The sequence below is a fragment of the Phallusia mammillata genome, chromosome 4 (assembly GCF_965637545.1).
Source record: "Phallusia mammillata chromosome 4, kaPhaMamm4.hap1.1, whole genome shotgun sequence".
Classification (NCBI taxonomy): domain Eukaryota; kingdom Metazoa; phylum Chordata; class Ascidiacea; order Phlebobranchia; family Ascidiidae; genus Phallusia; species Phallusia mammillata.
In genome coordinates this window covers 20,037,720-20,065,702 of record NC_137255.1, presented here as the reverse complement: position 1 = coordinate 20,065,702, position 27,983 = coordinate 20,037,720, and the positions used below count along the sequence as shown (strand labels likewise).

General features: G+C 39.2%; 2 protein-coding genes across 5 annotated transcripts; one reads left to right on the top strand and one right to left on the bottom strand.

Moving 5' to 3' along the window:
• Positions 1–1,003: 1,003 nt before the first annotated feature.
• Positions 1,004–7,594, bottom strand: LOC145223099 (vezatin-like). 3 transcript variants are annotated; one of them, XM_080089430.1, is made up of 14 exons: positions 7,412–7,594; positions 7,103–7,240; positions 6,891–7,013; positions 6,730–6,813; positions 6,493–6,659; positions 6,245–6,377; positions 5,920–6,068; positions 5,556–5,787; positions 5,105–5,255; positions 4,399–4,533; positions 3,955–4,027; positions 3,461–3,510; positions 2,920–3,134; positions 1,004–2,422 (listed from the first exon to the last, which is right to left on the bottom strand). In XM_080089430.1, exons 2-14 carry the CDS (start codon positions 7,163–7,165, stop codon positions 1,766–1,768), a joined length of 2,232 nt encoding a protein of 743 aa, XP_079945556.1. In that variant the 5' UTR covers positions 7,166–7,240; positions 7,412–7,594; the 3' UTR covers positions 1,004–1,765. The 3 variants fall into 3 exon arrangements, with proteins under 3 accessions (XP_079945556.1, XP_079945555.1, XP_079945554.1); XM_080089429.1 differs by having other exon boundaries at positions 3,955–4,030; positions 7,402–7,593; XM_080089428.1 differs by having other exon boundaries at positions 3,955–4,030; positions 7,412–7,593.
• Positions 7,595–7,988: 394 nt separating this feature from the next.
• On the top strand, positions 7,989–19,221 carry LOC145223100 (5-aminolevulinate synthase, non-specific, mitochondrial-like). 2 transcript variants are annotated; one of them, XM_080089432.1, is made up of 13 exons: positions 7,989–8,230; positions 9,113–9,379; positions 9,717–9,763; positions 10,686–10,922; positions 11,000–11,110; positions 11,255–11,343; positions 11,406–11,548; positions 12,018–12,202; positions 14,768–14,947; positions 15,305–15,469; positions 16,777–17,045; positions 17,579–17,730; positions 18,410–19,221. In XM_080089432.1, the coding sequence occupies exons 2-13, from the start codon at positions 9,222–9,224 to the stop codon at positions 18,555–18,557; spliced, it is 1,884 nt and encodes a 627-aa protein (XP_079945558.1). In that variant the 5' UTR covers positions 7,989–8,230; positions 9,113–9,221; the 3' UTR covers positions 18,558–19,221. The 2 variants fall into 2 exon arrangements, with proteins under 2 accessions (XP_079945558.1, XP_079945557.1); XM_080089431.1 differs by lacking the exon at positions 7,989–8,230 and adding an exon at positions 8,804–8,989.
• Positions 19,222–27,983: the final 8,762 nt, after the last annotated feature.

Below are 27,983 nucleotides of genomic sequence, written 5' to 3'. Positions count from 1 at the left end.
ACAATGCCACCTAAAAAAATAAGATTTACCTTGTCATGTTAATAGCTATTTATTGCACACAAGACGCACAAAATTACCTCAATGTTGTTTCGAACACAATGCAATTACTAGTCTTTATTTCTGTTGCGCAAAAACTATTACACATCCACATAAATAGAGCAACGGATTTATATCGCAAACTTAAAGCCTTTAGGCTTAGGTCTATCGCATTTACTAAACAAACAGAATGTCGCTGGATAACTTCAAAGTCAAATTGACTTTGATAAAGGTGGCTTATGGTTATTGAACATTATGATTTAAAGATTAATCTTACGATTTAATCTTGTTATGTTGCTAGGCAGCGACATAAAAACTGCTTTGGAAGTTTACGGCCATTAGTTGTTTTGTTAAATAGCGTCGTGAAGATGATTGTTTGTTAAAACAATTGTGCAAATTACTACGTATTTTGAATGGCTCAGCACTGCCCCATGCGGTTAGACAAACTATTTTCGGCAGACTGGAAACAATATACTTGTTCTTAAATAACTGTGATGTCATATAAAAGAGCTAAGTTTTCAGCTGATAGCATGAATATTCATCAATGGTTTTGACTACCACCATGCAATTCAGACATTCGGAGTAGTTTCTGCGACTAAAATAGATTTTGTCAATTCTCCCGATCAGTATTCATTTTTGGTAGTACATGCCTAAAGCAAAGTCCATTCGCGGAAAGCGGCGTCTGTTAATTAACCAAAAATGTAAAGTAGAAAACTGTATTGCTCGAAATTCTTGCTGTCGGAAGACTGGGGACTTATTTGCAAATAATTTTAGATTTAAAAATAGTACAAAAAACAAAGCTGACGTTACATGGGCAATGAATGAACACCCTTTTTAAATTTCCAGCATATGTCGTTTGGTGTGTTTACGTCGTACTGTACATGTCGCACAATACCCAACCCATGCAGAAACAATTATCATGATAGATCTTCACTGCAGAGTCAGTCTAATATCATTATTCTTGCAATGGACCTTTAAACATTGTATTTAAAATAATTCAAAGAAATCAGAAAAAAGAAGATATTTAATGCCTGTTGGCAACTTATATTAACAACTCGAGTAAGCACCCAAGCAATATCAACAGGCAGGACAATAAAACAAAGGTGAAAAACACAGAAAAGGGCAAAAGCACAAATGTCATGAACACCATAGATAAATATCTCAAAAGTAATGCGGACCCATCACACAGTTTTGCGACTTATATTCACAAATAAATATACCGCCTGTGCTAACAATACGTAAGTCAGTCCCAAATTAAAACTATACCTGCGCGACTTGCATAGCGATTAACAGGCAATAAGCTTCACACAGTGAATAGCAGCATATCTTTTAACAAAGGCCGATACGTGTAGCCTATTAATACAAACGAAACCGCAACACGCGTAAAGACCAACCAGTCTAGATTTGAAAGAAATTTAATGAAACGAATTGGAGACGAATAAGAAGAATACATTACTGTAACAGACGCATTAAAGTCAAAACAGTGCCAAAGTGGCAAAATAGCGACGAAAGAATTTGCCACCAAAGAGTTGTAAGTGGGCCCAAACGATCGATTTACCACGTTAAACTTACGACCAAGTCAGGGGAAATGAAACTATCGTCTTATTTAAACTTAAATCCGAACTCCACCGAAAAGCTTGGCCCGACTTACAACTTTGTGCCACCGTGTTTGTACCAATTTAAATATACGGCCTCAACAAATAACAAAGCGTCTTTGTTTGTCGATTGATCACGTGGACGAATCGTCATCAGAGCCGTACGTCACAGTCTCAATGGCAAGCGACAGGTTTGCTATATTGGGTCGAGGCCCAGCACGTAGTTTCGCCATTTGCACAGCTTGGGCTGCGAGAGAGTTCGAGAAACCAATACCAAGACCCGAAGTCCATTCTGGTTCCTCTTCCTCTGTATTGTCTGGAGTTTCTTCGTCGCCGTTGAAACATTCAGGCACGTCGATGACTGCAAAGTCGGTCGGTGACGTAGCTCTGGTCTTGCGGTGTCTTGTTGAGGGGGGACGCCCCGGAGGTGCAACTCGGCGGTGAAAAGTGAGTTTAGGTTCTGTATGTGATACAGCTTCATCAACGTTTTGCTGCGCACCCGTATCTTCGATTTCTAATGTCTTTTGAGTCCCATTACAGCTCGCATGGTCTGTTTCAAGTAAAGGTGGCTGAATTACAGATGGTTGGACCTTTTTCGGTACGTAAGTTGGAAAAAGTTTTTTCTTCCAAATCTCTCGTTCCTTCTCCGATGTCTTAACTGCCAGAACAGATCGCAATTCACGGATGACAGTTGCCGATTCCGCCGCAATCTTTTTTGTGCAATTTGTCACCGCATCATCTGGTTCTAATGCATTCTCTCCGGGCATATCTTCGGTTGTGGCCTCAAATATCTGAAATCACACATTTTGATAAGAACTGTTCGGAAATACAACGATGGTTCTGAACAGTCAGCTGTGTTTATAAGATGTAATTTGCAATTTTAAGTGAATTAAATAGCAGTGCATTAAAATACTGGTTTGAAGAGTTATAATAATTTGATTTCAGGAACTTGTTTCTAGTAGTGCATATTTGGCATTTGAGTTCAATTAATTTATTTAAATAGACGTGGGAAAACCAAATCACCCACAGTGTTTGATGTTGCATTTAAGTGTATAAATCTAGTTGTTAAAACTTCTAAACATCAGATGACATTTAGAATGCTGTTTACTATAATGTCAGCAGTAATCTTTGTTGCAGTAAAATTTATTTTTCATTTACCCCTTTGCGGATTTTCCTTCCCAATTTAGGATAAATTTAATCCCGGATGAGAACATTTATAGTAAAGTCTACTTGAGACTTGCAAAACAAGTTAACATAACAATACTGATGAATAGAAAAACACCCTAACCTCGTCCTCAACAAAGTTGTCGACGTCGTCAATCAACACTGGCTTGGCATGTCCAACATTATCGTTGATCACGTGAGGTGCAACCGGCCCACCAGAGACTGCCACGTCGTCGTCCGCGGCACTGTCCTTTGCATGTAGCAAGTCAAGCTGTTTATCACATTGTTCAAGGCACTCCTTGCCAGAAGTAAGGTGCATCGTAATGAGATCAAGAGGAACTGAAATGTTAATCATGGTGGATTAAGATTGATAGAGACGTATAAAAGGAAAAGCTCTTGCAAAAAGCATGTAAATATTGCACACTACGTCGAGAGCACATAGTTAAATACATGCAAAGTATATGCAACTTTACAATGTTTTAAATAGCATTGAACAACCTAATGTCACCCATTATTTACAAGATACACAAATATGCCTGACATGTTAATTTTCGCATCAGGTCATTTCAAGCTATGTGTTGCGTGTTTAATGTATTTAAAACTTTTCGCCCACATAGCACATGTACGATGCTATTTTTGCAAACCTAAGATATTTCAAGACTTACATTCTCCCAAGTGTTTGTCCCGTGCGAGATCGTTCTCCAACTTCATAGTTCTGCAAAAATGCGCATTTGCATTTAGGAAAAGCACTTGAAAATGTTTTTCAACATATTCAGAGTCATGTTTTCCAGAAATAAGGTATGATATTTTGCACATCAAAATGGCAAAGATATTTAAAAAAATGCGTTTTGTTGTGTGGAAATCAATCATAGAGCATTTTTGTTATCACACAAATACGCATGATAACCTTAAGCGCATTTGCTCAAGTCACGAAACACGGGAAGGTTACTTTTCGTACATATTTGTAATTTCGGTGGTTACAGCATAGCAACAAAGAAGCAAGCCCATCTACGTTCTTGTCTTGGTCGTATATTGCTCACAAATTGAGCAAAACATCGATTTTGCGTTCTGTTTAACGAGCGACCTCAAATTGTGTGACAAGGGGCTGGCTGGAAGGCACCTGGCCTATTTTCGTAACGATTAAAATCCTATTACTTACGCGTGCATCGCCGCTCGAAGATGGACTTGAAGACTGTGAAGGTTTAAGGACAGCACAGAGGTCTTGTTTTTACCTGCTATGTAAATATCATAAGATACTAGATATGCTTACTTTTAAGCAAAAATTTTTAGGGACGTAACATCACTTTATTTGTCGAATATTGATCGCACAAATCATTTTTTTTACCATTTCATCATCATTGCCACTGGGAACAATCCAAAGGATTTTTATTTCTCCCCTATTTTAAAAAAATGTCAAAATATTACTTTGGAGGTATTTGCTCACAGTATAAGAACCACTGTTACCAACAAATGGTCTTTTTTGATAAGTTCAAAAGTGTTTCCATTTTCAGTTTGTCAATTTTAGAGTTTATCGTGGGTTACAAAATCCAGAACCAAATGTTTACAACTCGATAGTTTGAGAACCCCCAATGAAACGACGTACTTGGGGTTTGTGCTCGCGATTTTGCTGTGCTGGTGAGATATTTATGCATATCGTACGAACATTGCAGCAAATGGCGACAATCCACGTTAGTGCGGGTCGGTCGCAACAAAATTTGCCTCATGTTGCATAGAAATCCTATAACAAAAGGTTAATATAGGTTAAATTGGACACCGGAAAAAGGCTCGATAAATCGACATGCAGTTTGCTTACTTCGCTAACAATAACCCAACATAACCAAGAATAAACATGTCAATCATTAATGGTGCACTGTGTGTCATGTAACCGCACTGATATAAGGATAGCAACGGTTTACGATAAGCGAAGAAGTTTTATTAAAATTACATCTTTCATTACGCTGGGCTTCGCTAGCTTAGAAGACATCATACTAAACATTAAAGGACGGGCAACGTGAAATGATTGTGTTTACGTTAACTTATATGAGTTGTGTTTGCTACGGTAAAACATAAAATGGCACACCAAATTGCCACAGATATAAACAAAACGTAAATGACAAAGGTTGAAAATAATTGTGAAAATGTTAACAAGTTTTAACGTCTCAAGTCTGGAGTACAAAATGACAAACATATTTTATGTGGCTTGTGAGGGACGGCAAATGGATGCTCTTCACCAACAAAACGGCTACCCAACCCCAAAAATAAATCATAGACGTAATTTAGATTTTGCTGTAAAAAAGCAAAATCCCTACCATCGCTGGTAAAGTCCCATGTGGTCCCCGAAAGAGTCAGTGATAAGCAAGTCAACATTTCCGAGCGTTGGGCACGTAGAATTTCGTTCATCTGCTTCAAAACGGCGAGCGAGTAGCCGTCGGTGGCTATGTGCATCGCTCCATTACTCTTCTGCAATTAAACAAACACCAAGTGATGTTAATGCAATCAACGCTGCAGGTCCATTAGGGCAAGAGATGTGTTTTGCTGGAGAAGCAATTAACTGTGACATGATGTTCCGCATAAAGCATACAAATCCAATGTTCAAATAACAATGCTTAAACCACAGTTTGTTGTCAAGTCACTTAAAATCCATTACTTAAACTTTAAATAAATTCACTGACTTGAGTCGTACAACACTAAAAAACATATACTTTATTGAATTGAATAATGAAAAGTGCAATTTTGAAAAGAGAGCAACAATGAACAAACCTCTGTAAAAAAGCATCCAAGTTCTTCTAATGGGATGTTGCATAATAAATTTCTTTCCAACTCATCAATACAGTTTTCTGGTGGTTTAAATCTTTGCAAACGAACAGTAGCATCTCGACATGCAAGAATGCATCGAAGTGATGCCCTAAATACAGCAACTCGCAGCTTGTAGAATGCCCGAGATGTAGAGTTGTTTTGCTCAATTCTTGTTATCGGTGTCTTTCCATTAATTCTGGATAAAAAAATGATTGCTACATTCAGGTTTCTTTATATTAAATAAAATTCACATTTGCCAAGACTCAACAGTATATTGACATGAACAACAAAACAGATAAATTGTGGTACAAAAACAGTCCACACTTACAATTTAAATCCTCTAGACACCACTTCCATTTCTTGAATAAGCCGAATACTTTTTCGAATCAATTTCTGAAAGCGATTGCTTGACAATAAAAAGTCTCTTAACGCAAGTGAGTTCATCTCATGCTGTCTTTTCCACATTTCTACCACAATCTGCAAATGGTATATATTTGTTATCACCATGTTGATGACATCCATAAGATCCCAATTTATTGGCTTAATCCATACATATATTAACAGCAGATAATAGCTGGTATTAACACTACATGTATTTTTATCTCACACTCCAACTGAGGGATTTGGAAAGGGTGTTGATGAAGTGTGCTTACCTCTAACCTGACATTAAATAACAAAACAAAACTTGAGCAAGCAAACACCAGAGTTTGACCAATGCTTGGCAGGTATGGAGATGTCCAAAAAGATATTAAACATGCTAAGAAGGCCACAATCACAGCAGGATATCTGTTAACACAAAATGTATTTTCCACCATTACATAATAGTTTATATCACACCAAATATTTTTTCACAACTGAAAGTTATTTTTGAAAATTTTATTCATATTATTTGAAATTTTACCTTGCAGATCTTAGGCACTTGTAGTTGTTTAAAGGAGGTTGTGTGTTCTGCTGAATTGCACTTAAAAAGTGTTGCGGACTTTGAACACACAAGTAGTCTAAATCATCATCAAGGATAACAGAGCTGCTTAAAATTTCATTCCCATACTTGGTGTAATAAAATTTGCTCTGCCAAAATCAAACGAATATTGCATAAAAGGTCAAAATCAAACAAATGTCACAATAAAATTGTACATACTATTTTTACAAGCACATCCTGGGAAACAGGAAAAAATGATGACACTTTGCGACGCAAAAAATCCCACTGAGCAAAAACATATTCCTATGAAGAGAAACAAGCCAAATTGCAGTTACCCCATGAGCTGATAGTTACTTTTATATTGTTTGCCAATACCCAACCTTTAAATTTATGCCATAGAGAAAATCTTTCACGCATGGACCTGTTTGTATTGAATCTTCATCTCTAAAGTTCCAGTTTTCATTTTTCTCCAAATTTTTCAAGTAATCATGAAGTGGTGTGCCCTGGTTGAAATGCACAAAACAACTGTGTGGAATGCTTAATACAAAGTATCGCAAATTTCACATGTGAATTGAAAAAGGTAAAAACTTACATCCAAAATGATATCTTCATCTGGCATTATGTCATCACAAAATTCTGGCTGCCTCATAGTCATTGTTAATCAAGATTTCAGCTGGGTTGTTGAGATTTTTTAACACATAATATTGCAGCCCTGACCACGTATATTTACCTTAAGACAAAACAATGAGGAAGTGAAATAAGGTTTAGCACATAGGAAAACAAACCAAACATTTTGTATGGAAATAAACCAAAAATCTTAAGACAAACTGCATATTAGGTTAGGATTGCGTTGCAATAGCTTGATTAATTTTAAGCAGAAACGTGACAAACCTATGCTCACCCATCGGCTGTTCATAGCACGTCGAGGATCTTGCGAACCAGACTTTTTTTGCCATCCAAACTCTTGTCCACTGCAAAAACAAAGTGCGGGCTGCTTGTGAGTTGTGACACTGCAGTAGCAGTAGGCATGTGGGTCGTAAGTGACGTAATGTTGTGTTAATTCTCACTGCCCACTAGCGGTTTACCAAAATGCGTCTGCGTTTCTCGAATTTACCCGAGTGCAAAACCAATTTACATTTGCCCCAATAAGTTAGGCCATAGAATACTAAACATATGTTTAGTATTCTATGGTTAGGCTTAAAAATCTTACTCTTTGCACTTCGTCCTTTTACTCTAAAATTGTCATTAGATGTCGATGAAAGAGGGTACTTAGTTCTACTTGGTATTGGCCCTGTGTTTTCGACTCAAGTTTTTTGTAAATCAAGTTATGTATGTAATGTTTCTTATCTTGCAACAAAAGTTACTCTTAATCTTAAAGCCTTGTTTTAGCTTTTATTGCATTTAAAAAGTAACCTATTTTTAAATATGACGTCACATAATTTGTTCCATCTGGTGTCGCCAAAGGTTAAAGGTGGACTGTGTCATTTAGCCAAATGAGTGACTGTTTTGTTGTCGGCCGGTTGTTTGATATAGTTCGTGTGATTGTACTGCCTTAACCCAGTCCTTATCTGCGAAAAAGGTTCTGCCGTGGGCTATTTATGTAACCGTGTAGTTTTTTTCACCTCAGCCGATTTGTTCGTTCTCAGTGAAGGGCAACAAATTGACGAAGATATAAAATCCGAAGAAGAAATTTTCTGCATTCATCATCTCTGTTTAACTGGTATGTAAAGTATTATTAATACCTTGAGTGTTTTAAATAGTTAAGATGTCTAAGAATATTATGCATAAACTAATGGATAGTCTAGTCATTTTGCCAAATACTGAGGAACAAACCGCTGGTATTGAGAAAAGTCCTGTTTTCTTGCTACATATTTGCATGTTTATATTTTAGTCTTGAATTCTTTAAAATTTAGTTTATCAAAATTCAGACGTCTATGTATTTTTACCAGGTGTAGTTGGACTTGACACTTACCAATGCACAATAGAACCTGAACTTTTTTCTGTGCATATTTTTCCCCAACCATGTTGTATATAACTGGCCTACAACTTTGAGACACATTGTATTGGTACACCAGGTACATCAGTTCACAGATATAAGATGGCTTGGCAGTTAGTTCTTAACATTACATAACCTAAGCTGACATCACAGGGCCATCGTTTGGATTTAAATCACTGGACAGCTGTTTATAACAAGGTCTATTGTCTTGCTGTCAAATCCAGAGTATTATCCAGAGTGGCATTATCAATAGTTTATTGGTTGGCCAGTAACAAAAATATTATTTATTAGATCATTTATGCAGAGCTTTAGTACTTGCCATTAGGGAAAACATTGACTGGTAGTGTTTGACTTCATATTATTGACTTGGGTTGGGTTGTATTAAAAAATTGTCTGGCAAGATATGCTATTCACATCTACTTCTCGTTCAGCATGGAGGACTTTGTTATCGAAAGAGTGTCATGTGGAAAGCCTTGTCTATTGGTTAGCATACTGATTGGTTCAAAAATTAATGTTTGTAATTTTCAAGTTATCATACTAAGCTATTTTTTACAGTAGTGTAACTTATTTCTCTGCAATTTTAACCAATCCTTTGATTTTGTTCAGGTCTGATATAACAACAACCCCAAGAATCCGCGCTTGCAAGAAACGAAAACTTCAAAAATCTATTGCATCTCAGTTTCGATACTACTCAATTTTAGTGAGCAACCCAAGGATGGAATCATTTGTCAACAAATGTCCTTTTCTGACCAGAGTCCCAACCAAGTTTCTCCAAAAAGCTGGCCAGTCCTTGGTGTCATATGCCTATCGATGCCCAATTATGTCAGAGTATATGGCTCGTTATACAGCCATGCTGAACCTGCAAAGTATAAGGTAAAATGACTTCTTTGAATTTGTTTAAAATGTTGATTATTTGTTGGTTTAACTGATGACATTTATTAGTTAGTCAACTCGGTACATCTGTGGTTCTCAAGCATTCATAGGCCCTGGAATGTAGCCAGGTGCACCCGAAAATAATGAAATTTTTTTTATATGGCACTTAAAATCCATTGACTGTTTTTTTTCATATTACTTTGAATGATGCTTTATCAAATTTTTTGTCAAAGTGTAAAATGTTGAGTAACACTGCACTAGATGTTGATCTTATATGCTTAACCATCTGATTATTTAAATGTCTGTAAATTTCTTAATGTGGTGATTTGGGTTTTAGGCCACTCTCAACTGCTGCCCCAGGCCTGGAAATGATGAAGCCAGCAGGTAAATACTACCTAGGCTTTGTTTATTTACAGCAATGAGGTCAATTGATGTATGTTGTGTTTGTATTAAAAATCATAAGGAAGTCACTGTTTACACCAAAAAACACCTTAAAAGTTAGTTGTGTGTGCAGGCCAGTGATCTAACTGTACTTTATCTGGCAAACACTTGGGTAAAATGCCCATAGTTATGCTTGAATGAACGTCTGTACCGGGTATCTCCAGTAAGCTATATTTAAATGACTTTTGGTTCGTGGAATTTTCGCTTTGTTGCCCAATGTAGGTCTACGAATTAGTTTCCCTATGTTATAACACCGCTGATATTGTCCAGACCAGACACCTAATCGATACTATGCGCCTGTTATATGCAGTTGACAACGTCACTCGATATTAACGTCACCCACAGACCGGACACTGTCCGTTGCGCTTGGGACGTCCACTACGTGACATTATCTTGTTGTAGCAGATTTAAACCCTGCTTTAGAACAGTTTTAAAGTGACATTTATTTTCAGCATGGGAAATGTAAATAGTTGCATAGCCAACGCCTCATACGTGTTGACATATTTTTTTAACTAACTTACGAAATCTAAATTTGTAAAATGCTAATTAGGTCATTTTATGTACAATAGATTGTGTTGTGTACTGCCCATATATATAATTAAGAACATGTTCTGTAATCTTTAACAAATCACAGCAGCAATCAGAACGCGTATCTACGACCTAACAGGAAACAGTAACTGTTGCGCAAACAAGGGCATGCAAAAGTCCCCACTCCCCCAACCCTTTAGCTGCAAGACTCGGTCTCGAAACCAGCAGAAGCGCGGCGAGAATATCGTCACCTTTGGAATTTGCTCGTGTTGGTTGACTGGATTCGTGCGAATCGCCAGAGCAGACACCAAATAGCGCAAATATTGTCGTGTTTCAGCTGATCCAGTTGCAGTGGCCGTGGCGCGCGGGCATGGAGGTCGACAACCAGCAACGCCTCAACTAGCTCCGCCCACCATTTGCCCCTTCCTGCATTGTTCCGCTGGCAAAAACTTCGCATCTGTCGCCAGCTACGAGGTACAAGAAGATGTTTTCGAAGATGCCTTGGACGCTGTGGATGGAATGGTCACTGACGATGCTGATGGAGTAGAAGAGCTTTTTGTTCAAGCCCCTCAAGGTGGAAATATTCGCCATTTTACTCTTGCGTACGTTTGCTATGGAGACACAGCTTTCTAACGCCAAGTCTTTATGTAGACCTCTATGAAACGGATAACTTTTCGAGCAACATCATGGAGACCATCAAGGAAGGGATGGTGACTCCGACAGGAGAAGTAATTACTCGCGACTCCGTAAATCCCGAAGCTGGTAAGTTGACGTAACGAACAGTTAAGAATTAGACCAATTTTAGTAACGGCATTGCGACTTCAATTTTATCGCAAATATTACACACTACAATGCGCTGACTTAATGCAACGTTGTGATTCAACTATATGTTGTTGTTCTGTTTAGCGAGCGACCAGGTCTTCGACTACGATCAGTTTCTGCAGAAAAGCATCACTGCCAAAAAGCAAGACCATACCTACCGTGTGTTCAAAAAGGTACACATTACCCTTTCCCAATATCACAACCTCTATTTAAACAATGTACCGGTATATATCAGGTCAACCGGTGCGCCGACACCTTTCCATACGCTGAAGACTACACAGCTACCGAAGATTCTGAACTACCTCAGAAAGTTTCAGTGTGGTGCAGTAATGACTACCTGGGCATGAGCCGCCACCCGAAGGTTCTGGAAGCAATCCGGTAGGTTTCAGTTGGTTTTGCGGAAGCTTGTGTGCTTTTAGTTATAATTAACGTTTGGTTTGTCCGGTGCTGTTTGCGACGGCTGAGATGACAATAGATAACCTGGTGTGTGACGGCGGTAAACGGAAAACGGAAAGTTGGGCGATTAGTTATAGCTTTCAATGAATTTTCCGTTCACGCTTTTGCTTTCAGTTTGAATGTAACCGGTGTTCTGTATGTAATTCATATACATCTGTTGAAAAGTGTTGTCCATATATTCTTCAAGAATTTAGACCACGAAATATTTCAACCGATTTTAAATTTATATTAGCTTGTTGAAAAACGGAATATTTTTATAAATTTTATTTTTCAGAAATTGTTTAGACATTATCAAAACGCATTTTTAAAATTATAAAAATTATGGATACACGGGTATTACAATTTAACCTCCTATAAGAGTCTTCGTTCATGGTCATATATTTCTATGCAGAGCAACCGTGGATCGTTACGGAGCCGGTGCTGGAGGTACTCGTAACATATCGGGTACTTCATCTCTACACGAGTTACTCGAGTCGGAGTTGGCCGATCTGCATCACAAGGAAGGTGCTTTATTGTTTTCCTCCTGCTTCGTCGCCAACGACTCAACGCTCTATACTTTGGCCAAGATGTTACCAGGTATGTAAAGAAATATTTGTAAGTTAGTACATATTCAATTTTGACGAGTTTCGTTTTGTTGTGATTGGTAAAATAGTAGGTAAAAAGGGGATATTCTATTCGTAACGCGTTTTATATTGGCAGCAGCCCTGCGCAAAATGCAACTTGTAAGTCTTGTTACCGAATTTTGATTGGTTGTATCGATTTTTTTATTTATGCTATAACACAGTGGTTCTCAGACTTTTTTGACCGCGACCCAAATCTGAGTTTTATGAACATCTCACGACCCAAGCCTCAAATATCAAAAAAAAAATTTCTGATATGCATGAAATAGAAAAAGACACAGACAACCAGTTGTAACACTGCATAACACAGCACACATTGCGACTTTGCAGCACCATGATCATTGATAGAAGTGAATCCCAAATCTGAAAATTTGTCCTTGTACGAATACTTACTCATGCTCAAATGCTGTTACATCTCCACGTTTAGTTTCTCGTGATTAACTTCAGTTAGGTCAATTGACCTATTATTTCCCGTACCATGACGTTACAATCGTCATGCGCATGCGGCATCCGTAACAGTAAAGTTGGAAGGCTATTGTCTGTATGTGGTAATAATTGGTTTATTTTACTGTACAACGTGGTCGAGTGAGGTGACTTTACTACTGCTTTAAGAAAATTCGTTTGGGCAGAATTGAATCACCATTGCGCGACCCATTTTTTGACCCTGCGCGACCCATGTTTGGGTCGCGACCCATACTTTGAGAACCACTGCTATAACAGTATAACATATAGCTCAGAAGCACCACCATTGGAAAAACTGGCCGAAAAAGAGCTTTTTAGCTTTGGTTTTAGCGTTGATTTTATAGACTTAACTCAAAACGATTCTAGTGATTGACATGATCTGGCATCATTTCTGCCATTTCCACTTATTCTTTGTCGTGTCATTTTACGCCAAGGGCTATTCGAACTCCTCTGCATCGGGGTGTTGTGACGCTATTAATGAGTCGTGTCATTTGGAGCAAAGTCGTGCAGCAATTCGTGCGCGAAAATGCATCTTTGGGTCGGAGTTCAGTCTGGTGGCTATTATATGCTACTGCAAAACTGAAATTTTAGCTTTCGGTGTTGTTTTTACCAAAGTTCCCTTCGTTGTATTTCAACTATGCGGTTTCCGAATTCAATTGAACAGCCGCTAAACTGTAGCTAGATTTTGTACAAATTTTCTCGCGTTCGCACGAAAACTTTTGACGCATCCTGTCAGATTGGGTGGTAAAATCGTTGCACTGTCGAGGCACAGCGGCTGGGGGACCGGATCACATAATATGCATGTATTGCGTTAAACTAGACACTTCTGTTTGTTAATGTTTTTATGTTTCTCATATCATTCGTATAGCTTAATAAGAAAAGCATACGCATTTTCTGCATTTCAACTTAACCATCAAAGAATGTAACGAACTTTTTGTGCATTTTGCTGGTAGTTAGTTTTGGCAATAGCACAAAGCCCACCTATCCATCAGATATCTTTATTAAATGGTGGAAGGATCCTTAAATGAACGTCAAATTCAAAGTTCACGTACAAAATTGCTAACGAAGCACCTTGTAACAGCGTGTAATCATGTTAGTGGACGTGTTCAACTTGCGCACAAGGAAGGCAATTGATTTGGCCATGACGCACGTTGCAACGACGCTAGCAGCCGATAAAAACATTCGCACTAAAAAAATAATACATTGCTGACATAGTATATGCAATGGGAGATATTTCACGCAGCTTGGAGCTTAATTGGCCAGTTTAACGCCCAATTACTCACACATCTAGCTTGAAACATAAAAAATGCCGGTTTGACAACATATAGGCTACCCTAGATATGTTTTGGCTTGTTACGTTTAAGTGTTTTCAGCATGTATTTGGCAAGAAACGTGTCCTTGTGGTTTGACCCATTTTTGGTGCCCTCTCCAGCCTGCTTTGGTTTTCGCCTTGTCATCGTTGCTAGGAAATTCTTGTAGGTGTTTAACGAGCCGACAGCCAAACGTTCCCCCAAACCGCCGATCTTTAACCCCAATATCTGTTCTTTGTTGACTTATAAAGTACTGATATAGCGTACTGTCGATTACACAACAGACCCTTGTGGTTATTTGCAAATTTCACCAGTTAATAACAAGGCTACCGTCACACGCTGGGATTTTGTCGTTTGGCGAACTGAGATGACATATCGGTTCGGGCGACCAAACTTGTAATGTTGTGAAATGACAGCGGAACTAGAACACGACAATGTATACAAAAGCAGCTGCGTAAATTACCATTATGACTGTAGCGCTGTACGGATTTCCCCGAAATTGACTACACATTGACTTGTCCTGTTACATGTTATCTAGCTGGACGCTGTGTAGAATATTGTCTGTACATTTGCCGTGATAATAATACCTATATGTTAACCACTGATCTGTTTGTACATAACGTGATCCATATCACGAGGCTGTCATCACGTCACATCACGTTACGTGACGTTTCCTATGACGTCACGCGTGCTGTGTTATGACCTAATATAAACAAGCGACAAGATCAAAACATGTTTATCTTTTACAGGTTGCGAAATTTTTTCGGATGCTGGCAACCACGCATCTATGATACAAGGAATACGTAACAGCGGAGTTCCGAAGCACATTTTTCGCCATAACGACCCTCAGCATTTGGAAGAACTATTGAAAAAGTCGGACCCGTCCAAACCCAAGATCGTGGCCTTTGAGACTGTTCACTCAATGGATGGTAGGGAGAATTCCATTTTTATGATGCAATATACTGTAACTTGATTATACCAATAGTGACGTTGAACCGGTCGCTTTGTTTAACGTATTTGTTTAACGTATTTGTTGTTTCACGTACTAAATTTTAAAGTATAAATGAATTTCGAGAAGAAAAAAAATAAAGTGTGATACGCGAGTTAGCACGAGTATTTCGGTCGGTTTAAAGATACTTCAGAGTTTTTAATCCGGAATTTCTAAGCTTGTAATAACGTTTTCTGTCGACTAGCTCGGTTGTGTTCGGTCGTCACTTAAAGGGCCCTTTATTCGGCGTAAAATTGCGTTGTTAAGATCACACCTTAATCCATTATCCAACTTTCAGGTGCGGTTTGTCCTCTCAAGGAACTGTGTGACGTATCGCACAAATACGGAGCCATCACATTTGTTGACGAAGTTCACGCTGTTGGTTTATACGGGGATCGCGGTGCGGGTATTGGGGAGCGCGATGGTCTTATGGACGATATCGACATTGTGTCTGGAACTCTAGGTAAGACCACCATAACTGTGAGCAGAAAAATATGCAAGTTTTAATTTGTACTATTGAACCTTTTTTGTTGTTTTTTAAAAGAGTTTTGCGCAATCCTACGACAAATATCGGGCTTTATTGCGGTCAGCAGGCCTACTATATTAATAACTTTTTCTCCAAACCACTCTCTCGTCACCAATCAACGCTTTTGCCTTTGTGTTGTGGCTTGTTAGGGCAATTGTACTAATGAGGTGCCTAAGAACGAGGTCGAAATGTCGGTTGATTGGTTATAAAGCTTTCGAAAGAGCAAGAATTTTCGAATTTGCCTTTTGTTTCAACCAAAAAAATCACGTTTCAAACTCATTTAGCCTTCCGAGCAAACAATTTACAAAACGTCGTTGCAAAGTGTTGTAAAATTGTCACACCAACTATCTAATACGGCGTTGTTTGTGTTCGGTTCATACAGCAGCACTAGGGCTTATAAATCTTTCATGCATGTACATTCATAACAAATCTCTATTCGCGACCCTGTAAACAACGTTGTTAGGCCAGAACCGCACATTACAACTTTTCAGGCACTCATTCAGCAGTTCCGTTTCCTACCGCTGTTTTTGCTTTGTTTGTCTTTTTCACGTGATCACACACGTCACGCAAAACAAGCAGACCCTTTCGTGAAACTTTTATGGCGTGATGTGTCCCTATATATTTAGCAAGTCATTCCAGGCGGGTCGGTTGAAACCTTGCCGGTTATATTTGCTTCGTGACACTACACAGGGATTTCTTGTGATCCGAACCTTATAGTCCGTAAATATCGTTTTAAAGTTGCCTTGTCATTTTGCTGTTCATGTCACGGTGTCTGCTCGCTACAGGGATAGTCATTATTTTTCCTTCATGACTTACACCGCGATTCTTTTACATTTTATTAGTTTTTGCGTTCTACTTGTACCAAAATTATGAAATTAATTAACTTAACACTTCCTGTAGGCAATACAGCGGCGTTTAAAAATTCGAATTAGTCATTTTTTTTCCGGATTAAATGTCTGAACTATTAACTTTTAGTTGTACCACCGATTTTTTATTTTGGTCGTGTAACTGGTTTACCGACAAACCTATTATTAGTCATATAATGCAGTTTTTCACCATAAAAATTGGTAGTAGGCAACAAGTATAAGTTAAACATTTTGTATTTATGACCACATTATATTTGTTACATAAAAATCAATAGAAACCAGTGTATATATAAAAAAGTAATATATAGTGTAATGCTCTTCTAATCATACCATGCACATTGGAATATCATCTCTAATCGTCACATATTATCTTTCCAGGAAAAGCTTTTGGCAACGTCGGTGGGTACATCGCTAGCTCGGCTGCCTTGGTCGACACAATTCGTAGTTATGCAGCTGGCTTCATTTTCACAACCGCTCTACCACCGATGAACTTGGCCGGTGCACTTGCTGCCGTGTGCATTCTCAAGTCCGACGAGGGAAAAGCCTTGCGCGCCCGTCATCAGCGCAACGTTTCCATGATGCGAAAAATGCTGCTTGCGGCTAAACTGCCCGTGGTCCACTGCCCAAGTCATATAGTTCCCATTAAGGTGGGTTTTGATAGTGCTTTTTAAGTTAAAAAAGCAAAAAAAACAAAAAAAATGGGTGCATGATTATAATTGACAACAAAAATGAGCTTCATGTAACTCAGTGGTTCCCAATCTTTATCGACAAATTTCTCATTTAACATTTCAAAACATTTTCATTCCTCCCCATTATACTACAAAGTATGTGCCAACTTCCAACCATTCAAAAATCGAATAAAATTTGGTCTTTTATCAACTTTACAGGCTATATTCTGAGAGCTGAAGTGTCAATTTACAAACCACATGTACAAATTAAAATAAATTTCTTCCTTGAAGTTTTAGAATTCCGTCCTTGGGTCGAATTCCTCCCCGGGTTGGGAACCACTGATGTAACTTTCTATCCCAGTTTATCTTAATTTACCGCTTTTAAGTCAAATAAATGATAAATACTAGCACAGCGGTGCATGTTTAAGTAGCAGGTGGCACAAATTACCCAACCCAGAGCTAGTGATTTGTGCCCTTGTCACGTCATAATATGCTGTTTGTGACGTTTGCAGGTCGGCGACGCTGAAAAATGCAGCGAATTGAGCGACTTGCTGATGCGCAAGTACGGCATCTACGTACAGGCTATCAATTATCCGACTGTACCGAGAGGCGAGGAAATGCTGAGGGTTGCTGCAACACCAGGACACACTCCTCAGCTTATGAAGTAAGTTACATGTAGAATTGGACAGTAAATAGTTTTTTAAATGATGCGCGTTTTCCTCAATATTGCCAAGAAATTGTTTGAAATCGCACTTACACCGTGTACATTCGAAACAAACAAAGCTGTATATTCAAAAAAAAAGTGCATTGGAGAGCACCGGTGTTAGATAATAGCTTTATTACCACAGTATGGCGTTATTTTCGGCAATTTACTCTTAATCGTGTTATTTGCACCTGCGCTTCGAAAACAGACGGCCAGGCACAAGATTTTTTCCCACGTTTTCGCAAGGCAGACCTTGATATGTAAATCCTCTATGGTCAAAAATATATCTCAAATGAATTATCAATCGGTTTCATATTTCTGCATGTTGTTTAACAACGAATGTATGTCAAATATGACAAAATAAATGTTTCAGTATTTATGGTAGGCAAAACACTGGAAATGTTTGTGAAATCAGAAAAAAGGAACAAAGGATGGGATATATTTATCATGTGTCAGCCACGAATTACATAATCGTACTTGTCAATTTCATCACCCTATACACAAAATCAATTGCCATTGCCATTGCCATCAACACGCGTTAGTTACATAATCGTAAACCTTTCATATAACGTGTTAAGCAGTCGGCTCTACAAACATCACACTTACGTTATGTAACCGCCCTTCTCTTGTCTTCTATCAGACATTTCGTACGAAGCGTCCGTCAAGCCTGGGACGAAATTGGTCTTTCACAAGATTCTGCCCATCTGACAGAGACCTGCGAATTTTGCCGTAAGCCAATTCAGTTCGAAATGATGGCGTCGCGTGTTCGTCTAGCCAACGTCGCTTGACGCTGATATATGCACAAGGGAAAAAACGTCTGTGTATGTTTAATTGTAATTTTGTGGCAATTTTTAACCTTTGCCTGTTGTGTATTTTAATTTCTGGCGACTTTGTTTTGCGTGAAAGAATAATCGTCCAACGTTGTGTTGTTAATTTTGTCACGGACGCGACACTATATATATGTTGTTTGTTAATAGGAAGTTGTATTATACTAACTAAATTATCAGTAACACCATACTTTGGGTTGGTTACTGCAGTATTTACAGTATTTAATTTTCACGTAAAAGTTTATTTTTACGGTTGTCTTTGCGCCCCTTGCTTTATGTCAATGTTCCAGCAGAATTTACATGTTATGTATTGCGCCAATGTTTCAAAGTTGCTTCCAACATTTGTTGTAGAAGATCAAATTATCCGTTGTCCTTGCACAATAGTACGACTGGGGTGCTGCAAATAGACAATTTAAGCACACATATACCACAACCTGGCGTGAGATTTTCGGCTTTGTATACTTTCAAATTGTGACATATGCAAATCACGCTCCCCTTTCCCTCTTGTGCTTAACCCCCGTTTGAAAGTTGCACTTGTAATTTTAACGCGATTCGCCGACTTACCTACGATGGCCGTCTGGTGGCGCTGTTAAGTGATTACGCAAATAAAGATTAACCGATGTTTCGTTGTCGTGTTCAGAATATTTTTTGTTTTGCCTCGTTATAATCGATAGCAATATGAAATCTGCGCAGTTAAAGCAATTGGTCTAATTATACGTCTTTAGTGAACTGAAAAGTTCAATTGAACTGGTCTAAAGAGTTTCCCAAACGGAGCACTGGGCATTGTCAAAAATCAGTTGAATTTCGGTTTATTTACCTTGTGGAACAAATTACAGCAAATTATTACTTGATTGGTACATAGACTATTACTTCAAGTCAAGTCGTTCCTGTAGTCCAGGGGCTGTTGGGTCACTTTATTGAGTTGACCGCTTTCTTTCATGTATCTTGATCCTCTGCCAGTCTGAAACATTCTACCATCTTTGTTCCCTTCCACCTCTGAATATCGCCAAACCTGTCTCTTCTGGGCCTTCCTTGTTTTACCATACCTTCGACGGTCCCGTGCTTGATGATGTGTGCAAGAGTTCCATGACGAAGTGTCATATGGCCGAACCATTGAAGTTTCCGTCTTGTGGCCGTTTCCACAATTGGTTCAATATGTCCTGCTTTCTGTGTGATCTCCTGAAGGACTGATATACTCGTGCGATGGTCACGATAGCTAACGCCAAAGATGCGCTGGAAGCAGCGCTTTTAAAAGGTACTTAAACTTCCTTCCAGTTGTATTTTTGAAGGTCATGGGTTCACACCCATACAGCACTATAGATGTTATCAGCAAGTTAGCATAATTTTTACTTGGATTTTCTTGCTCTTCCAGATGTTGCTTAACTTGGCCAGTTGGCTTGTTGCAACCGCCAGTCTTGTGATGATTTCCGCCTGTCGTGTCACATCTTTATTTAGGATAGAAACCCAAATACTTAAAAGTTTCGACTGCTTCCAGTTGTTCGCCTGTAATGTCTGCGTCGCTCTCTTTATCATTCTGTCTTGATGTTGCCATAATCTTGCTCTTTTCACTACTTAACTATATTCTAGACTTTCTGGTTGTACTGTCCAACCCGTTAGTGATGTTAGCAAGTTCCTTACTACTTCCTGCAATCAAATTAATGTAGTCAGCAATCCTTAAGTTGCACACTTTGCGTTCTGCCACTAACACCGTTTCCTCAAAATCTTCTATCGCTTCCATTATTATTTACTTTAACGGGTTGAACAAGATGGCGGCAATGTGCACCTTTTACGTACTCCAACAAAAGCATTTCAGTGCACTTCCGTCGGTTATGACTGCATTGCTCGCTTTATCATACAGTGCTTCGATCAGAAGGATCAAGTGGGAACTGATACCGTGTTTGATTATGGTATTCCACTTTCTCCAGACTCTAATAAAAGCCTCTAAAATCAATGAAGCTCTCGATGGTGGTCTCTGAATTTTTCGTTCAGTATTCGACTATTGCAGATCTGTTCAGTTTTGTTGCATTGTGCACTTCTCTTCTATTGATGTCTGGTTCAGCATCTTCGGTGGATCCTGGTCATCGCTCATCGAGTTCTTGAACAATTTGTGAGACAGTCTGAATTGAATAGTTGTATAACGTCTTACATATTAGGTCCATCGATGCTGGATTTTTCCATTTTCTGTTAGAAGTTCACCACTTTCATCCTCTATGGCTGACTGTCTTTGTTGTTAAATTCTTCCTATTTAATCATTTGATTTGAAATTGCTGTTATTTCCATTAACCCCCTCCTGTATTTCTCGGCATTTTTGTTCCAGAAACTCTTCTTTTGGTCGTAATTTTCTTTCGGACCTTGATGTTAGCATCTCTATATTCTTTTTCCTTTGGACTGTCATTATAGTTTGCCGCCTTTAACCTGCGTCTTTTATCACATGCATCCATAATCTCTTGTGTCATCCAAGGTTGTTTTCTGGTTCTGGTTGCCTTTCACAAAGTTTTGGATTTCGGGCGTTTGTCTTGTACACATAGACTTACACTTAACCAATTACCTGTTTTTATTGACACTGTTTTACCCAACTTTAAAGTCAAACATAACTTTAAGCTTCGATCGCTAGACGGCACAAGAGTGCCATTTCCACGATCCTTTGCTGGCCACCACAAACTTTTCAGAGTATTTTCATTTTGTGTGCAGGACAAACGCCAAAAATCCAATGTTTGTATGACCACGTTATCTTCGTTCGATTACTAAAGCTCTAACCTCCAAGCAAGCAAATATTTATCTTGCATGAGCAAACTATGGGCAGCTAATGCGGCATTGTTACGTTAAAGCAGGTTGGAAACAATAAGCCTCAGTGAGCGCTGAATGAAAACTAAGATTATTAATTGTTAGCAAAGTCTGCATAAAACATTTGATTGTTAAGACAGTTGAAAATGCCATGTGGATAGCAAGTATTTTACATGTTTTTGGAACTGAAGTACAGTTATCATAGGCAAGGTTTTTGCAATTGTCTGTGCAGTTACATCTCAGGGCTTTTTACAATCTTCGTTCTGTCAGCCATATCCAAGCGGCTATGGATTGGAAATTGCAGCTAATTTTACAAATGGCTTCTGTGGAGTTAAACTTTAAAGTTTAAACAAATTGCATCTTACAGAACGCTTTGTTTTAAAAATGATGGAGTAAATGAACTTACTTTGTTATAGTTTTAATTCCAATAGGGTAAAAGTGTTTTATGTGTGCCCTATCATACATTATACGATTTATGTGGCCATGTTCCAATTTTGAATACCCGACAAGCGTGCGTCGTGCAGTTTATTCGGCACATGGCGCTAAAGAGCAAAACACGAGGTCTTTATACTGAAGGCATTTCTCATTTGCAGAAAGGCGTGTAAAGAGTGGTCTTCATTGTTTACGCACTGCCGTCTGAAATGGCAAAGCAGAAAAACGTATTACTCGGTACAGGGACCCGTAATTGTGTGCGGTGAAATTCAAACCGGACGCTAAAGAGATGGTTACAAGCAAGGAAGGTAATCCGATGCGAGTAACATGTAAACACAGGACGACCATTATGTGTGGAAAAATAAGCTGCTAAGGTAGGGCAGAACCACCTTGCTTGTTGCGTCAGTTGTTGATTTGTTGACGGTCGTGAGAGAGGGCTTGTTTGGCAAAAGTTCAGAAACTTACCTGGCAGCAGAAGTTGCTTGATATTTTCAGGGTGAATTAAATATCAGAGAGGCCGTTTGCCCGTGGTTACTTTTTTGCACAGGCTGTAAGTTTAAAGGCGATAGCGGAGAATCGATGCAGCTGGTCTCTCATTGTGTCTTGCAGCGACCCGAATCGACGTTCTAGTGGCGGCCTGACGTCGAAATCTCGTTAGGCCAATTCCACCTTTAGTAGAATTGATATTCGCTTGACAGGACCTCCTTTGCGAAGTTATACTGTACCGTACAAACGTAGTTGAGTTGTGGTGGTTTACCCCACTATGACTTAGCTATTTGAAAGTGAAAATAACAGCAGATAGCCCCGGTTCCGGGTTGGGTTGTGAAAGGCCAAGGACATCAAACTGCGTTGACGCGTAAACTCCATTAGTTTGTGGCGCGACGTGCTGTGTTATGACGACTGGAGAACATGCCTGTTTTAATGGCCACTTACGACGATGGAAGCGTAGGGACTTGCCGCAATTATACACGCCACCTCAAGTGCACATGTCTGCACTGCGTACAGAACGCTAGTGACTTAAAAGCACGTCGTTGCTTTAGGAATGCATAGATTGTTGTGCCAATGGTGGGGTCGATAGTGCAATGTGACAACACATTAACCCCTTGACTACATGACTAATGATATGATAGCGAAAGCCGCTTTAACTGTATAAAGCTGTGCATGGAACACGGGCTGGGTAACTTGCCATTCTGTGTTTATGCCATGAGGGATGGTCACTTATAATCGACCAATTACTCAACGCGACGCGTGGACACGCTGTCGTTGCGATGGCTTAACGCTGTTGTACTGTCAAGTGTTTTTATTACCAACGTAGCGGAGCCCGAGGAACTTGTCATTAGCTCCTTAAATAGCGGGTTCGCGATGAAAACAGCTTGAGGTCCACCGCAAGTCCATTGTTGGACCCGGGCCTTGTAACTCCAGGCGGTAATTTAACGCTTAGCTTTCGCATAGTGTGGCGTTATTTTTGTAAAATTGTGGCACATTCCAGCACCAAATTGACATTACTTTTCAAACGATGTGTTAATTGTATACTTAAGGAATTTACAATTGGTTGTGCCGTTGCGCAAGATGTTTACCTACACTTAAATTGATGGTCTTGTTATGGTACCTTACACGAGATACTTGACTTGGTATACATCAAATTATAACATCACATTAAAATCTGCTTTAATTTATAATGTAGTCCGTGAAATTGGAAGTTTAACATTCAATGTCACGCCGTTTTGGTCTGCCATTATCTCGATTTACATGTTTTGGGTAAACGGTTCATGTTGCCAATTTAGAGTTTCGTTGCCAAGCGAGCGTGAAGTCACTACCCACAGATCACTGTCGCAATGCTTTGTCTTAAGCGACTCGGTAAAGCAACAAAATTCATTCCTCAATTGATCCTTCTGGTTACAATCAACGCACTGTTGGTTTAAGACTGTGTGATGTTGACCTATGAATTATTCACGATCACGATATTGCATCCCATCCGGCACACCCTATTGAACTGTCCATTACGCGTGACAAATCTTCACGCATTTTCACTTGTTTCCACGCAGTCCGAACGTCGTTATACGCAATATGCAGAATGGCTTGTAAAAATACGACCCTAGTCCCGTTTATACCCGAAGCTTTTCTTTTAGGAGCGCTATGTGCGATTTTTATCGACAAGTCCATCTGCGATTGTCAAAAAGGGATAATGTTTCCGTCCCAAGAAGTAACCGCCCACATCCGTACCATGTTATCACCGGGTCGCATCTTAAATCAACTTTTCTTGCTGGTTTGAAAACAACACAATTCTGACTTTGGATTTTAAACAAATATGTAACGTCAAAACTACATATTACTGATATACGTGTATGTGCTCATGCAATTTATTTTGTATGCATAGAATTGACAAATTCACCCAAAGCAGTACAAAATCTTTTCTCTGAGGTCAATTTTGTTTTAAAAAAACCATGCATGAGTTCATGAACCACTACCGGTGTTGCCAAGTCGAATGTTCACGTAAACATAAGTCTTTTGACTAACCGCCTAAAACGTAACACATGGTGGAGGTTATAAACATGCGTATATAGTAATCGACTTGGCTTGGCGCTGGGGTCAAATCAACTGCAACTGTAACCCTTTGTTGATGAGCCATGACGGGTCGAGTGGGTGCCGCGCGGCTGCCAATTGTGACAGTTCCTTCTTCGCACAATCTGCGGCCTGGCGGGCGACACAGGGTCACTAAACAGACAGCACCGCACGCGGCGGATCTCGCCCCCTTTCAAGCAACAGCTCAACAATGTCAGTGTGGTCGAAGATTTGATTGAGGTGAGCCGATCTGACAGACAGGCAGGCATGAAACTTCTCCAGAGATGTGAGGTCACTGTTGGGTAGACGCCTGTCATTAGTAGAGTACATAAGCTGAGGTTACTTTATCATAAAGTTATGTTTTGTTCCAGTTTTAAGCGGTTACAGTGTTACTACATGTGCTATTAGGGCCGGAATTATAGACGTATGTTGTTTTTGTGATCTTTGGGTTTGAATTGAACTGTAGATAAATCTGTATGTAAGTAGTGCCAGAAGCGTCAAGTGCACTTGTGTGTATTTGGCGTGTTGTGTAGTAGGCAACAACTTGGTGCTTTGATATCCAACTGCGTTGTACCCGTTTGATGTTGGATTGTTGTCTTTTAGAGGGATTGTTTTTGTTTGTGATAAAACGAATCCAGCGTTGCTTGTAAGGATTAGCCGAATTGAGTTTTGTATGGAGATAACAGTTATCTTGTTTGCACAGTCCTAAAATTTTTTGGGTTTATAATCTCATGTGCTTAGAATAGACGGCGCCGCGCAACTCAACAAATGCTTTCAAACTTGCAAATATTTCTTCAGAATTTGAACTCAAACGAGCGATTTACAAATAAAATCTTAGGCCAAAGACTCTCGAATTTTTGAAGAATCCTAAAATGGTTCTGTTGAGATCCGAGTAATATGAAATTTCAATAGTTACGTCGGCCTTCCTAAACCTGCCAAAACTTACAAACCATTTACAGTTGAAACTATTTGTATCAATCACGATATTCGGCTGTAGTAGACGAATTGAAAAGTCGTCACTTGTAATGTAGCGAATACACGAATATCAACAACAAAACCGTGCACCGGTATTTCAACCTCCAAACTAGTGATAGGTACCCCCAGGCTAAAGTAGGAATGCCTAAAATGTGAACCAATTTTCAGTTGGGTCCTCATGTCGCTAAAACCTTGCCCCCATTTGGCTTCGACCAAGCATGACGTTCAACCAACAGTTGTATAAAATCAACAGTCGTATGGCACTACACTGCCCCGTTAAGTAAACCCGACTCACTGTTCATTTCTTGCTTTCCGCCAAATTCCGCAGCCTACGCGATGTCCCATATTGGTGACTTTCTACGGGCACAAACAGTCGCTTTTACCGAGTGAAAAGCGATGGCTTTAAGTATGTTCCTTTGTGAGGATTCATTAACCTGCCTTTCTGACGTTGGATAGCGTTTCGAAGTTAAGTGTATTATCTCCCATAGGAGGTTAGCGAAGAGGCTTTCTTCCTGGTAGATTGGTTACGATGCTTTGGAACTTAATATTTATCCTGTCTGAAGCTTATCGCATTTAATAAATGTTGAGATTACTTTGTTTTTCCGATTTATAGCATTTAAACCGAGTTACCTGTTGATTCAGAAATTAAGTACAAATCGCACTGGTGCGTTAAAGATTCACTCAATAAAACTTCCAATGATTTTAAGTCATGGCTGTCAACCCGCTCAATCAAACAGCACAGTTTTAAGCCAATGAAAATACCACAGCGGTCAAAATTGTGGAATTTAATCCGGAACTATAATCGCGCATACAGTTGGCACTTTACTTTCTTATCCAGGCAAGCCGAGCTTAATTGATTTCCAATCAAGCTCGAACTTCGTCGGTGGCTTAGCATTGATTCCTGCTTCGTTTGATGTGGCTTATAGTTCGCGAGGCCCTTTACTTCCTCATGTAGCAACTGCCGACTCGAGTTGCACCCCTAATTAACTTGAGCGCAAAAGAGCCGTAACCTTAAGCTCCAAAACTAAGGCATGACGTAATCCGTATTTTAACTTTGTTGTGACTTGATGACGCCTATGGTTCATTCATTGTTTTTATCGACTAGTAGTTAACTTGCAATGTTTTAAGAGTCTTGTTTGGTTTGTGTATAGAGCTGTTTTCTTTAGCTTAATCTTTAAGTAGTATCGTTTCGAAACGGAGCAACTATACTGAATATTAATGCTTTTGTTTCTTTATGAGAACTTTGCATGTGCAATGTGCCAACATCACGATGATGGGACGACGTTGCGTCATTTCTTTACAATAAAAATCTGCTGAAAGTGCAATATTTGTTAATACAGTGAGAAGTCTAATAGGAACTTTTAATCGAAAAATAAAACAGTTAAAATGACATGGTGAAGTGCATTTTTACTGTTTTGATAGCGGCTAACACAGGCAAATTGAAGAGTCTAAAATTTTTTGAAAAATGCATTTTCGCCAGCTAATTCCCTCCCCTGATATCTGCTGTGACAAACAAACGCAGACGGCGCCCTCAACTTTGAAACCTGGTTTCAGAGTAGCTTTTGATCGCCCAAAGTAGTGTTTTCAGTAATTGCAACAGCAACCAGAGAAGTCGTGTATGGTAGCGGGGTTAGGCTTTACCACTGAGTAACGTAATCCGATTTCGAACACAAATAAGAAGCTATCTGGTGACGTTGTTCGGCAACTCTCCCCTCATGCTACCAGGTGTACGTGTTTGCCGATGGCCGAATTTGGCCACCCAAAATGACTTTTTCGGTTGGATTTGCCTGTCGCAAATGTATGTGTTCATTTGGTTGGTAATTTTCGTTTTACAGGATTTTACCTTGTAAAATGTATGTTAAAAACGTCACAAATATACCTTTGTTTCCGTAAAAAATTAGCACATTAAAAAAAATGACTTTGCAGACACTTTATTCAGTCGAAGGCCCACTTAAGTAAAGGTCTTTCCCGTTGTTTTGTGTAAAAGCTTTGCTGTAATAATCGTACAGTACTGCCTTGCGCGTTCGTGCAGTGTCGAAAGACATAGTAACCTCTCTTCAATGTTACACCATTGTCAGGGGGAATGTGGTTTTCAGCTCAGTTGCGTGAAGCTAAAATCGTGTTTATAGCCACGCATCGCTACACATTTCCATATTTCACTCATGTTAAAATAACCTGGAATTAATGAACATACTCAACAGTGTGAAACTTTTTGGCACCAAGCGTAGGTCACTGAGTCAGGCCGTTCCGCATGGGTTACTTTGGATTCCAGCTGTTACCTAGTAGGTTCAAGATGCGGTCGACACAGTAAACTCATTAAGACCTGAAGAATTAGCCTGTTTCCTGCGGCGAAAAGTCGGGATTTGCACAGGTGTTAATAGCGTTAAATTCCAACAGTGTTCCGACTGTTGTTAGTCTGGGTGGAGCGCTAAGGTCGTAATTTAGAAACTACGAAAGCCTATTTTTGTTAAAATTAAATCACAATTCGGTAAATTGGAATTTCTGTTTGAATCGTTAGTTACCTAATATACCACATACCCAAAACCTAAAACTGGTGTACTTAAATTTAACGAAACAACAACGTTGGTATAATCGCGGGTTCGCAAATTACATCCACCCTTATGATGACGAATA